Raw genomic sequence first — 13,487 nt, 5'->3', positions numbered from 1 at the left:
CCTCACAGCGCTTTCCCGCGGTCAGCGAAGCGGTTAACGCGGTTAACGCGAAGCACGCGATAACACAGATTAATAACGCGGTGATCTCCGGTTCCCTCCGCTGTGGGCGCTTTGTGTCAGCCCGTCCTCTGAGCACAGGGCGGGAGGCGGCTGTGCTGCTCTCAGAGCCGTTTCGTCCTTTAAAAGCCACGTATCACAGCCGGTTAATGTTTGAAAGCTGCTCCTGTGGAGGTTTGGGGCCGTTAAGGAGAAAACCTGAGGGTTGCTTTCATCTTACATCAAAATCTGACAGTAAAAGTTTGAGATCTCCCAGGTCCTGTCTGGATTAAGGATTCTGCCATCCTGGGGCTTTGCTGTGTTGATGTTGTGAGGGAAAGGAAGAGCTTCGTGTCATCTGCTTGGATTTCCAGCAAGTCTTCTAATGAGATGGCTCTTAATGAGCTAATGAAGGCAGGGAGCTGTGAGGAGGGGTTTTATTTTAACAGCAGATCAAAATCTGGGCAGGAGAGAGAAAAACACAGTGAGGAGTGAAGTGGAGGCTGCACATCTCAGCTCCGACCGCACGCAGGAAGCAGGGAATGGAGGGGTGAAAATAAAACGTGGAACGGGGCTGCATGGTGTGATTCCATCAAAACTGGGGGGGATTTGTTAGGAATGGGAGATGGAAGCTGATGGCAGGCTGTGAAATGAAGGATGATGCACGGTGGGACAGCACTCCAGCCTCCCGCTGCTGTCTGTGGGGCTGAGAAACTTTGGAGGGTTTTTTTCAGGTTAAAAACAGCAAAATGTGCAGTGAGCGTTCAGGGGAAAAGGAGGAGGAGCATCGTATGGAAAGTGAGGTCAGAAAGGCACGCTGATGGCAGAACCTGTGAGCCCTGGGCTTGCCATGGCGTTCAGCTCTGTGTTTTGCTGGGGTTGGTGCTCTCTGCCCGTGCTGCAGCCCCCCGAGTGCTTGGCTTTTACTGTCAGGTTTTGATGCAAGATGAAAGAAACAAAACAGCTTGGTTTGTGCAAACGTTGCAGAATTCCCAGCAATGGGAGCACGGCTAATTGCAGGCTGCTGCTCACAGGGAGCAGGAAAATCACAAAGCTCTCATGCTTGGCAGCAGTGTTGAAGGGGATGCGAGCCCCACATGAAAGCTCGTCTCTGCAGTTGAAAGCGTTTGCTGAGAGGAAGGTGCTGCTTGTTTGGGAGCATTTGACGCTCCGTGAGGTTGCCCTTTGGCAGCTCTGCATGGGTGTTGCTGTGTTTTGTTTTAATGAACTTCAAAGACCCTTGGATACATCAGAAAAACCTTCTCAGTTTAACAACAGGTGACTTTGAAGTCTTCCATTTCAATAACCAGAACTAAGGAGAAGTGTGAGGAACTCAGGAAAGCGGTGTTTTGTGCTAGCTGTGAACTGAGTCTTGTTTGAATTTGCCAGTCAAGTTCTCTGTAAGTCATGAGAAGAGTAAAATTAAAGTTATAATGCATAATTAGGGCAGAACTGGTTGTGAGCTGGAATTTTGCAGAGGTTTTCCATGATGGAAATACATCTCTGTGCCACGTGTGGGGAGTTCAAGCATCTCTGTGCATTCGATGCTTCCTGCTGCAGGCTGGCAGCCTTTGCTGAACACCCAGCTGGTTTTGCTGCAGCATTTTCCCTGTTGGTGATGCTGCTCAGCAGCTGTGGGTGAAGCAGTGTGGTGGGCAGGTGTGCTTCCTCGCATTTCTTTTGGGTTCTGTGCCATTTGTTTGGATGGTGGGTTTCCACCAGCAGCGCGTGATGGAACGCAGCATTTCCACCTCTGTGTTTCTTTGCAGTCCCTGGAGGATCGTGGATGACTGCGGAGGTGCCTTCACCATGGGAGCGATAGGAGGTGGCATTTTCCAGGCCATCAAGGGCTTCAGGAATTCCCCAGTGGTAAGTAAAACCATTTGAGCAGCACAGTAAGAGTGCAGCTCTGCTTTCTCTGTCCATCAGCAGTGCAACTTGCCAGCAGAAGGGAAGACGAGAAATCCTGTACACAGGGCTGGCTGTGTGATGTTAACCTGCTCCCTCAGAGCTGCTCCCTCAGCTGAGTTCCTGCCTTTTGCTTCTGGCTGCTGCACAGCAGAAGTGGAGCCTGGGCAGTTCTCCATCAGCTGCCACAGCCCTCTGCCTTCCTTTGAGAAGTGAGAGGGCTTAAAGGAGGAATCTTTCTCCTTCCGAATTACATGAGGGAATATTGCTTTCTGTAATTAACCTCTTAATTAAATATCAACGTTTCTCATAACTCAATTTATTTGAAAGTGGGTTTTTTTGTTTAAATGCACAAATGGAACGTGGAGGTTAAGGTTTAGGTAATGAAAATCAGTTGTTTTCACTTTCAAGTTTTCAGCTGCAAAATCTTGACTTCAAACGTGGTGCAGATTTTGATAAAAGTAATCCCCTGTTTCCACTTGAACATGGGTTCTAAAACATTCCTCTGGCTGTTATAGAAAGGGCTTAAAAGGGATGAAAGGGTTTTTTGTTGGGAGTGGTTTTTGGTGTTCGTGTGTGACAACTTCACTGCCTGAAGTTCCTTAATAAGCCATCAGTTCGAGGTACATTTTGTGAATAAAATTCATAACTTTTTCCAAAACGAGTCAGGTCCTGCAGACACTTCACACACACAGGATTGTGTGCTTTACCACGTTCTTTTTTTTCCTTGAAACTCATGAAGTAAATCCGTCCACACTTCCAAGTGCTTGCAGCTAAAACAAAGCTTGAGCGTATGCAGGAATAATGCAGTGTTAGAGCGTGCGGTTCTCATTCAGTTCAATTCCCAGCACACCCACAAAAAATGGTTTAAGGTAATGTTTGATGGTTGTACTTCATTTCTGCAGCTTACAGGTATTCCACAGATGTGATAAGAACTAAAGGAGCTGTAAAAATGCAGTTTTTGTAAGCTCCTCATCGTGGTGCTTAGAAATAGATGGTGCCCGTGGCACGTTCTGGCAGTAAGACTTCATTCTTTCCTTCTGTCCTTCCTGTAGGGTGTAAACCACCGGCTGAGGGGAAGTCTGGCCGCTGTTAAAACGAGAGCTCCGCAGCTGGGAGGTAACTGACTTCTCACTCACGTTGCTGTTGTCCTTAATCATCATTTGGTGATGTTGTTGGTGACGTGGCTGCAGTATGGCTGGATCATCTGCTTTCTCTGAGCTGGTTCTGTTCTTTCCCCCGACGCGCTCACAGGTAGCTTTGCTGTCTGGGGAGGTCTGTTCTCCATGATTGACTGCAGCATGGTCAGAATGAGGGGGAAAGAAGATCCGTGGAATTCAATCACGAGCGGAGCCCTCACTGGTGCCATCTTAGCTGCAAGAAGTAAGAAACGGAGCTCTGGGGAGGGAGCTAATTGAGAAAGCTGCTAAATTCGAACCTCCATTACAGTGAAGCAGAACTGTGTGATTCCCAAACTGGAATTTACTTGGGAAGAGGAATAGAAAAATGATCTTAGACTTGTGTTCTGTGCTTATGAAAGTAATAATTGTGTTCTCAAACATTACCGTTGTTCTTTTGTTTCCCTGAGGGAGGGGGGGGTTGCCTAGTAATTATTCCTTTAGTAGTGATACTAATGAGGCTTAATGAATGCAGTGTTTGCCCATAGGAGAGATTATAACTATAGAAAGAGAGCTGTAACGTGCAAAGTAATGCAACAGAAAAAGAAACAAGCGTTGTTCTGTGCTTTTATTTTTAGATGGACCTGTTGCCATGGTTGGATCTGCCGCAATGGGAGGAATTCTCCTGGCTTTAATTGAAGGAGCTGGCATTCTCTTAACAAGATTTGCCTCTGCACAGTTTCAGAACGGTAAGGAGCCCTCCCTGCAGCAGCACAAGGCTTTTGTTGTGCAGTGTTGGCTGACGTGCCCAGCTTCCAAGTCTGTACGAAGTCAAAAGAAGAGCTGCACATTGCTCATGTCACAACAGCTTTTACATTTTCTCTCTGTGGTATGACAGGTCTAGAGACATCCACACCTAAATGAAGTGGCAGGATTGGCTGTCACTCAGCAGCTTGAAGGTATAGGAATCGGGGGGAAGGGGGGGGAGGGTTCCAGGCACAGGGGAGCACAGGGCTTAGGAGGGTGGAAGAGAGGTTTGTCTGAGCAAAATGTGCAGACGTGGGTGGTGTCATCAGAACAGCACTGTAAGGCTGGGAGCAGGGCTGGAAGCTGGAAGAAGGGCTGGGAGCGGGGCTGCCAGACTGAGGAGCTGCTTTCTGCCCTGGCCCTGCAGCACCCACACTGCTCTTCACACGGTGTTGGCAGTGTTCAGTCTGTGCTGTGTGGTGCTGCAGTCTGGGGGAGCAGTGGGTGCTGCAGTGGGTGGCTGTGCTCTGTGTGCAGCTGATTGCAGTGAGGTGGTGAAGATGAGGCAGACACAGGCAGGATATTCCAAACAGGGGTAGTGGTGACGATTGGATTTCCAGAAACTGGATCCGTTTTGTTTTCTAAGTGCAACACAGGCTGAGATGTCAGTGAATCTGTAACCATTTATGTAAATACATGCCTGCTTGAAATAATTAATGCCTCTGTTGGCCCACCTCATTTCGAGAGGAATACAGACAAAACCACTAGTGTTGAAAGGATTAGTGGCAAGCCACTAATTCCTGGTAGGATTCCTCTCTCAGGTTTGTTCACTGACGTTCTTTGTTCTGTCTAAATTGGTACAATTTCTGTAACAATTCAGGAATACAAAAGCTTTTTAAAATGAACCTGCTTTAGTGAAAGGGTATCATCTGTCTGTCAGTTTATTCTCCTTAGGCTTGGCACGTAATAAGCATATTGCTTCCCTCAGCAGAATGTCAGTAAGGGGAGTTGGGAAGCTGATCCACGACTTGTTCCATTTCACTGCCTTGCTTTATTGCGGGGCAAGTTACCGTGGAGGAACCTTTACAGAGTGGCTGGGTTCAGCTGCAGGGCAGGAAGGCAGAGGTTTCCAGTGCCTTTCAGTGACTGAAAGTGTTTCTCTCCCATTGTTCCGATTTGTTTTCTTAGAAGTAGAGATTAAAAAAACAATTGTTCCTTATTGGAACAGGTGTAAAGCTCTTGAACGTCTTGGAATGGAAAAAAAAAAAAGTCAAACGTGAAGTCTTGTTGTTGGCTCCATTAATTTCAGAAGGGATTTAGTTTAAAGAAAAACACTGCAGGTGTTTCCTGCTGTCAGTGGAAGAATGCCTTGTCTTTTCATGTCTTTCACTTTTTCTCTTTTTCCTTGCCCACAGGCCCTCAGTTCTCAGATGACCCCTCCCAGCTGCAGCCCTCTCCGTTTGGCGACTACAGACAATACCAGTGATCACCCCCATTCTGTTAGTTCGTATTGTAGCTGAGCTGTAATTTAAAATGCTGGAGGATCAGAGCACGGTATGTCCTTACACCAGTGGTAGTCTCTTACACAAACCATGCCAAGAGGACTTCAGCACTTGGCAGTGTAAAGCTGCACAGAACTTTTAGAGGATGACAGATCTATTTATTGGTAACAGATTCCATTGCTGTAACGTTAATACATGTCTGATAGAATACATGGAGATTTAAGATAAGGACCAAACGGAGTCTTGTAATCCTTTGGCCACGGGCTGAAGTGAATGGCTGTGAAGTCTTCTCTGGGATGTGGCATGAACCATTCCGCATCTGGAATTTACCCTCCTCCCTTTTGGATTTATGTTGCTACACAAATTTCAGCTTAAGGGAAAGTGTTAATCTACGTGCAGGCTTACATTCCAGAAGTGACTGTTACTGGAATGTACAAAGCAGTGAAAGCAGAGGGCTCTGTGTCTGTGTGGTTGGAGGATGAAGTGCATTGCACCTGCGTGCGTGCTTTCAGCACAGTCTTGGCTTTTTGCTGTGAGTCCTCTGAAGGTAGCACAGTTCCATTGGCTCTGTGTTTTTGTTCTTAAACTCCAGTTCTGAAGGCATGTTCCCTCTTGCCAGCAGTTTAAAAAAAAAAAAATCATATCCAGTGGGGTTTTCTGTTGTAGGTCCTCCCTAATAGATGTGTTGTATCAGGAAGTGCCAGCAGGCAATAGCATTCAAAGGCTTGTGTAGGATTATCCAGGACAGCTCAGAGCTTTTCTTCTGCCCAGAAAGGATCTCTGTACTCTGAGGTAACTGTCAGACTCATTCAGTAGGAGAGCATGAAAGCAACACAGAAGTGCTCAAATGGGTGAATTAAGATTGTACAACGTGTGCATGCAAGTGCAAGATCCTGAACATAATAAGGCTCCTACATCCTGCAGAAGTGACATTTTCCTCACCTGTTTCCACCACTTTTCCTGTCCCAAAGCCACTCCAGGACTGCTTGCTGCTCTGGTGCCTTGCTGGTCAGTGTTGTTGCTGGTGGTATGTCATTTCCAAGAATCTTTAGCACAGCAGCCTTGTGTTTGTGAAGGCTTGTCTCGCTTTGCCTCTTGCTTGCTTGCTCAGGTGAATGGTAAAGGATTGTCTTGATTTGTTATTCAGAGTGCTTGCTTCTGTTCCTAACTGAGAGCCCAGCCACAGAGGAGTGAGCAAGTCCCTGGCAAGTGAGGGGAAATTGCAGCCGGATCCCTCATCAGTTCTGCACCTCCCCTGAGTATCCAAATCTGCATGTTAATCACCAGATGTTTTCCTTTCCTTGTGCTCTTTATTTAGGGTTAGCACACTGGGTGTTGTTCAGCACTGTGTGCCCATCCCGGGATGGGTCTCTGCAGCTCATCCTTGGCCCAGCTCTCGTGTCCCAGCACCGCCCTCCAGGCTGTGGGGTCAGGAGGTGACTTTGTTGGGGCTGGGGCTGTGCTGCCCAGGAGCTGAGCTGGGTGCAGGAGCCCCCAACACCCCCAGCCTTTCCTGGGTGCAGTCAGGGGCTGGGCACACAGCATCTGCTGCCCGGGGACCATATTTAAGCAGCACCCTGGACATCTTGGGTGACTTCTCCCAGCAGTGTTTGGCTGGGAGCAGACTTTGGCAGGGTTGGGGCAGGGAGGTGTGCAGGATCTGCTGCTCCCTGCTTTGAGGCTCCATCTAAGCGTTGCATTTGGCAGCGCCCAAAGCCAGGCCACATCCAAGCAGCCCCAAGAAGGGCCACCCCTACCCCCTCCTCCCTCACTCTGCTGTGAGGTTGCAGGCTTCAGCCGCTCAAGAAGAGCTTTATTCAGCTCAGCCCTTCCCCTCTAATCCCCCGTGACCGTCTGTGCCACACGGTCACTCTCACACCTCCCTCTGCACAAGAGCAAACCCCGATGTGAGGCGCTGCCCTTTGCCCCCCACGTGTTACAGTGTCTGCTGGATGGCTGGGAGCCCTGCAGGGCGAGCTGACAGCTCTTTCCCTTGCTGTTCTGAGGCGGAAAGGCAGCAGGTCCCCCTGCCCTGCAGTGCACCATGCCTCCAGGGAAGGGTTTCCTGCCCTGTCATCTCTGCAGCACCCCTAAGCTTCTTGTTTTGGTGCTGTCCTGACTCACTTTGGATAACAACTTGCAGGCAGCTCACAGCTGTCCCTCACACTCCTCGGGGTGCTCTCCCTTGAGCAGCTTCTCCATCATCACCCCAAAAAATGAGACCGACACCACCAGCATGACACTGAACTATTGACCTCTTTATTTCAATCAGCTACAGCAGCTCTACATTCCCCTAAAACACTGTCCTTCCTTCACTACCACAGACAGCGAGGGGGCCGAGTACACTGCGGTGGCAGCAAGTCTTCTTAAAGCTTAGTATTAAATATTAAATATTCTCTCATTTATGTTTACATTACTTTGTCAAGAAAAACAACAACAAAAAAAGACAATTAAAACTTAAGTTATGTGAATCTGTGCCTGTGCCCTGGGCGGCAGCACCGGGGGCCACAGAGCTGCCCCCAGGAAGGCAACTCTGCTGGGGGGGGATGCAAAACCTCCAGCCCTGGGCCCGGTGCCACGTGAGTGCTTGGGAAGGGAGTGCTCAGCAGTGCTGGGAGCGGAGCACCGCACCCTGTGCTGTCGGAAACAGACATGCCTGGACGGGTCAGAGGACCGTGGTGCAGTCAGAACTGTTTGGAGGAGGTGAGACCTTAAGAGGGCCGGCCTCAGCCCCACAAAGTGCGTGGGGAAGGGGGGAAGGATTTGGTCGACAGAACTTTGCTAAAGAATTTTTGTTTCATTTTTTTTTCTTAGAAAACCAAAAAAAAAATGATAACAAACAAATCCAACAACAACCCCAAACAGTTTTGAGTCTTCCTTTGATTTTAGCAAAGAGAGTTTAAAAAGCACTTAGGAAGCTTGTACTAAAATCAGGCGCTCTCAGAGGAGAGAGTCGTCTGTGCACCCCCCTTCGAGTCCGTAGCGAAACTCCTGCAGGTTGGACACACCGTAGAAGTGGACAAAGGCTGCAGCCACCACGAGCACGTGGAAGATCTGATGTGACTGGAACTGCAGGGAAGCAAGAAAGCCCTTTGATCCGGATGGAAGCGGGCAGAGCAGTGCTGGAACAGCTCCTCCACGCTGCTCAGCCACAACCCTGGGACCGTCCTCAGAACTGCACTGCCTCCCTCCTTGCTCCCTGGCAGCGTTACCTGCGCTGTGCTGGGAGGCACCACGGCAGCCCAGCCACATTCCCCCCATCTCAGAGATCCCCACCATCAATTCCCTCTCCTCAGGCTCACGGCTCCCCACGAGGCACCCCGTCACCCCTCACACGACACTCACCCAGATGTCAAACTTGCCCGGGAAGAAGCGCTCGGGAATGCGGGCAGCGTACAGCCCTGCACCCGTGATGTACATCACGGCCATGAGGAAGAACCAGCCCATCTGCCCGACTGTGGTGGCCTTCACGAACCCCTCGGCGATGGTGAAGTGCATGGTGGGCACCACACCGCTCAGCCCCAGCCCCAGAAAGACACCTGCAGCAGAGAGGAGAGATCAGCAAGAGGGAGCACACGTGAGGAGCACAGCCCTGCCAGCCCTGCTGCTGGAGTCATTTGTTTGTTGAAGTTGCTTGGAGCTCAGGAGGAAGGTGCTAATTAGCAGTGTAGGAAACTTCAGCTGTCAAATTTAATTAGATCAGCAGAGGGCTGACAGCACCACAGCAGGATATCGGTGCGGAGGGCTGCGGCTGGTAGTGGCAGCAGGAGGGTGGCCCTGCAGCAGCAGGCAGGGCTTGGCACTGCCACCACTCACTTCACGCTGCAGGAGCAAAGCAGCTCTGTCCCACAGCAGGCAGCTGTGATCTGTGCCAGCACACCCAATGCTGCACAGGTAATGGTGGGGCTGGTGCTCAGCCCTGTTCCCTGCCCCCTTTTTGACACAGCACTGATGTGGGCGCACGCACAGAGGCATGGCAGCACACACTGTGGAGACCAGGAGGGAATCTGCCCCTCTCTGGATGAGCTGCAGCTCCACACTGCCAAACCACTTCCTGGATAATGAGCCTCTGTGTGCCACAGCCTCAGGCCGCCCAGCCATTGCTTATAGGGCTATTTCCAAACACCGCCTGCCTGCTCCAAACCTCAGCCTTGCTCAGTGCCAAGAGGAGCTCAGTGGAGGATCCAAACCTCCAGCACAGTGAGAAGAGGGAGGAGGCCTCCCTGCTACAGAGCAGCATGGTGCTCCAGGGGTATGAATGCTGCAGGTGCTGGGAGCTCTGCAGTACCCTGGAGCCCTGCTCTAGCATGGAACCCGCAGCACAACGCAGTGGCTTCTTCCCAAAGTGCCTCCCCAGCCCACTGCACGGCTCCTTCCTGGGGCAGGGGACTCACGACGAGCACGGAGCGCTCCTACCTGCTCTTGTCTGCCGGTGCTTGGGGGTGGCAAACCGGTCCCACTGAGCAACAATGATGGCAGAGATGCCCAAGACGCAGACAATGGAGAGGTAGATGAGTCTTGGCTGCGGGGAGCAGTAGAACGAATAGTAGAGCCAGGGGACGAAGCTCCCCATGATCAGCAGTGCAATTCCTGAATAATCCAACCTGCAGTCAGGGTGCAATGAGAGATACACGCAGGTGAGCCCCAAAGTCTGCCCCCTCCTGCATCCTATTTGGCACTTGGTGCCATGCAGACCGCCTGCACCCAAACAGAATCACCGCCAGCACAGAGCAGCCACGACCCCATGAGCAAAACTGCATTGGACAACAGATTCAAGTCTCACCAGTGCAATGAGAAACAGGAGAAAGGACCTGGGGCATACAAGGATGCAAACAGAGCTGGCAGAGTGCAGTGAACAGCAGCTTGCTGGATTTGCAGGAGCAGCACAGAGATGCTGGACACTCAAACCACCACAAGTGGTGGGCATTAGTCCTTGTGCATATGGATTTGATTGTTCTCCCCTGCAAAGTGCTTTCAATCTATCGATCCAGGAACAATTTCACCACCAAAACGCAGTCGGCTGCATTTCCCACTGCCGCAGCAGCCTTGCAGGAACCCTCCCCAGTACACAAGGACGTTCCTGCTCAAGGCAGGCAGCACAGTTTGTTCCAGACACAAGAGCCCATGGGATCTGGTGTTTGTGCATAGGAGATTGGCAGGATTTCCCAGCAAGCAGCACCCAAGTAAATGCCTTTGATAGACTTCTGTGAGCAAGATCTCATTTGAAAGCCTTGCTGCTGCTCTCCCTGTGCCACAAAGGCTGATGTGAATTTAACTCAAAGAGCAACGCTGACCTCACAGACGAGCACTGGCCACTGCCCAGTGTTTCCACATTGCCAGGAATCCTGTTTGTTTTGCTTTTCAATTTGGTTTCAGTTCAAATTGGATCCAACCCAGAGTTTTTCAAAACATCCAGTAAACTGGAAGACCCACGGCTGCCCAGTGAGACCAGGACCGTTCCTCACTGTGCTGCTCCAAGAGGCACTGAGGCCATTCTCTTGGGGGATATGGGTTCCCACAGGGTCCCAGTCCTCATACACCCCATTCCCTGAGGGCATCAGAGCTGCTGCCAGATGCAAGGTGCTGAGATACGGGACCCAAACCCTGCTCCTTCTGAGCCCCACACTGCATCCAGTGAACATTCCCTTCCCCTAAGAACAAAATCTTAGTGAATGCAGCACTTGGAGAGGAAGTGCTGTGAGAAGTCAGAACATCCTGGGACCACACAACCACACCGGTGCTGACTCACTTTGAAAAAGTCCGTGAGACCTTCTCTGAGTGACAGTAGACAGTGTGGAAAAGCCAGGAGAAGCTGAGGCACAGCACCGCCCCGAGGAAGAACATCCCGAACACAACCTTCTCCTGGAGAGGAGCCATGAAGTACATGTTGGGCCGCAGCATGGTCAGGATTCCCAAGCAGAGGAACAACACAAAACCTGCAGAAAACACAACAAATGAGCAGTCAGGCAGAGGCACATCCAGCATCAACAGAGGGATGAACCCTGAGACAGGCGGAGCACAATGGCAGCAGCACAGAGATGATGAGAAGGGACATGGGAGAGAGGCCAGCGTGGCTGGCACAGAATCAGCGTGTCAGGGTCTCTCTTACAAGCACGATGCCTCCTTAGTACAGCAAAGAGCCAGGAGAATCACAGGCATGGCTGTGCTCTGCAAGGCAGAGCCTGCGCACACTCTGGGTTTCAAGGAAAAGTTTTGTGGAACACTCTGTTTGGCCCTGGACGCATCTCTCCATCCCAGGAGCAGAAACAGCTCACCTGCAGTGCTCAAGCTCTGTGCAGTGGGAGCAATCTGGCCACAGCACAGCCAGCTCCTGAAGACCCTGAGCCTCTAAGTCTCCATGCAGGCCAGAACTCTGCAGAATATCTGGCCAAGCCCCTCTTGCACTCTGAGCCCACCCAATGGGGCCATCAGTTCTTGAAAAGCGTGAACACCACCACTGAGCTCAGGTCCCAGCGCTGCTGCGAGGAGTTGTCCTGTTCTCCCTTCACTCAGAGGCCCAGGAGCTCCCGGAGCTCCCAGCCACCAGCAACTGAGCTGCCTACACGAGCAGAACCAGAGGGGTACGTGATCCTAAAAGGAAGGCGGTGGGCACAGAGAGGACGTCAAATAAGTCCCTTGGAGCAAACCTGTCCTTCAGAGGCAGTCCCTTGCCTTGAGCACTGGGGCAGAGCACACCTCCAGCCCTACAGAAGCGCTGCGCAGCCCCACAGCCCCCCGGTCACCTAGCAGGTGAGTCCAGATGTTGCCCGTCTCGGTGTGTATTCGGAAGATGCTCTTGAAGCAGGCTCGGAAGGATGGCATCGGAGGCCGGTGCCCGTGCAGGAGGTAATCGTTGTCCTTCAGCCAGTCGGGCAGCACATCGTAGGGGATCACACGCCAGCGCCCTTCCCACACCTGCAACACACCGACTCGTGTTGGTGGCCACGGGGGCTGGCACCAGCAGTGAGGCAGCCCAAAGGCTCAAGCTGAATGAATCACCCTGGGAGAACACAGAACAAAACCCGCAGGTCTTGCCTACGGCCAGGGCTGAAAAGGCTCTGAAACTCTCCTCTAGGAGAGGAACTTTGGCTTTCGCAACATCCCGTGGAATCCCTTACACCACCCACATCCTGCAGAGCACTTCCACATCCCCTAAGGAGCTGGAGACAATTCAGGGCATTTAACCCTTCAGCACACTGAGCGTCCGCTCACAGCACTGCAGAATTCCCTTCCATTTTAGTCACGTAAAAGGAAGCCTGGCTGGTCACAGAGCTGTGCTGGCTCTCATGCATTTGCCAAACATGGTGACCACGAGCACCAGTGCTGAGCAGAGGCACCCAGCAAAACCACCAGCAGCATTTGAGCTCTCAGGCCCAGACAGTGAAGCTGGTGCTGCCCCTGAAGCCCAGCAAGGCTGAGCACAGCCTCCAGCTGTCCCTGGGATCCCAGGAAGCTCCCACACCTTATACACAAACTCTTCCATCTTCTCCATAGCGTGATGAGCCTGCAGAGGCAGAGTCAGCACACGAACCACCTCCTCCTCTTCCTCACGGGCCACTGGGCACGGCGGGTCTTCAGCCTAGAGGGAGAAACACTGGAAGGAACCAACCCTGCCCACGGCACTGCACTGGAACCACTCCAGGCACACACAGAGCACCTGGGCTTCATCCCTTCCCGAGGGGTCGGACAGAACCCACCGCTCACCACCACTTATGCAACTTGCTCCCGCCTCAACCATCTCAGGCAGGCTAATCCCAGATTGATCCTAGTTTAAAGGTGGGATTACCACGAGGGATTTTCATCCTTACAACCAAAGCTGGAAGAGCCCCTGGGCCCAGCCGGGTTGTCCTGGAGCCGGGTGCCCCTGGCCCAGTCCCCCCATCCTCTGCCATTAGCAGCTTCGGGGCAACACAACTCAGCAGGCAGCATAAGAGCTAAAATACGTTTTTGGGCCAAGCTCTGAGAGCACAGGACCGATCACCGTTCGATTATCAGAGAATCACGGAACCATTAAGCCTGGAAGGACCCCCAGACCCCCCCAGTGCCACATCTCGGCTCTTCCCAACTCCTCCGTGCAGCCGTGCACGCATCGCCGCTATTCGGGCGCAATTTCTCCTCACGCCCAACCCGCCCCATCCCGCACACAGAGCCCCGCGCTCCTCCAACCGCCCGCGGG

General features: G+C 51.8%; 2 protein-coding genes across 2 annotated transcripts; one reads left to right on the top strand and one right to left on the bottom strand.

The window, feature by feature from the left end:
* Nucleotides 1-1,752: 1,752 nt before the first annotated feature.
* On the top strand, nt 1,753-6,453 carry TIMM17A (translocase of inner mitochondrial membrane 17A). Its single transcript, XM_003212860.2, has 5 exons — nt 1,753-1,905; nt 3,000-3,063; nt 3,199-3,327; nt 3,701-3,811; nt 5,225-6,453. Exons 1-5 carry the CDS (start codon nt 1,768-1,770, stop codon nt 5,293-5,295), a joined length of 513 nt encoding a protein of 170 aa, XP_003212908.1. The 5' UTR covers nt 1,753-1,767; the 3' UTR covers nt 5,296-6,453.
* A 1,095-nt stretch (nt 6,454-7,548) lies between these two features.
* ADIPOR1 (adiponectin receptor 1) lies at nt 7,549-13,401 on the bottom strand. The gene is made up of 7 exons (XM_031556940.1): nt 13,315-13,401; nt 12,774-12,890; nt 12,055-12,226; nt 11,061-11,247; nt 9,728-9,915; nt 8,657-8,850; nt 7,549-8,380 (listed from the first exon to the last, which is right to left on the bottom strand). The coding sequence occupies exons 1-7, from the start codon at nt 13,399-13,401 to the stop codon at nt 8,252-8,254; spliced, it is 1,074 nt and encodes a 357-aa protein (XP_031412800.1). The 3' UTR covers nt 7,549-8,251.
* Between the last annotated feature and the right edge of the window lie 86 nt (nt 13,402-13,487).

Source organism: Meleagris gallopavo, chromosome 28 (genome assembly GCF_000146605.3).
Source record: "Meleagris gallopavo isolate NT-WF06-2002-E0010 breed Aviagen turkey brand Nicholas breeding stock chromosome 28, Turkey_5.1, whole genome shotgun sequence".
NCBI lineage: Eukaryota > Metazoa > Chordata > Aves > Galliformes > Phasianidae > Meleagris > Meleagris gallopavo.
This window is presented reverse-complemented; position numbering and strand designations above follow the sequence as displayed.

Coding starts and splice junctions, on each gene's coding strand:
- TIMM17A (XM_003212860.2), top strand. CDS start 1,768: ATGGAACGCAGCATTTCCACCTCTGTGTTTCTTTGCAGTCCCTGGAGG. Junction 3,064..3,198: donor GAGAGCTCCGCAGCTGGGAG/GTAACTGACTTC, acceptor ACGCGCTCACAG/GTAGCTTTGCTGTCTGGGGA. Junction 3,328..3,700: donor TGCCATCTTAGCTGCAAGAA/GTAAGAAACGGA, acceptor TTTTATTTTTAG/ATGGACCTGTTGCCATGGTT.
- ADIPOR1 (XM_031556940.1), bottom strand. CDS start 13,401: ATGCGTGCACGGCTGCACGGAGGAGTTGGGAAGAGCCGAGATGTGGCA. Junction 9,916..11,060: donor GTCTCACGGACTTTTTCAAA/GTGAGTCAGCAC, acceptor CCCTGACTGCAG/GTTGGATTATTCAGGAATTG. Junction 8,851..9,727: donor GCACCGGCAGACAAGAGCAG/GTAGGAGCGCTC, acceptor TCTCTGCTGCAG/GTGTCTTTCTGGGGCTGGGG.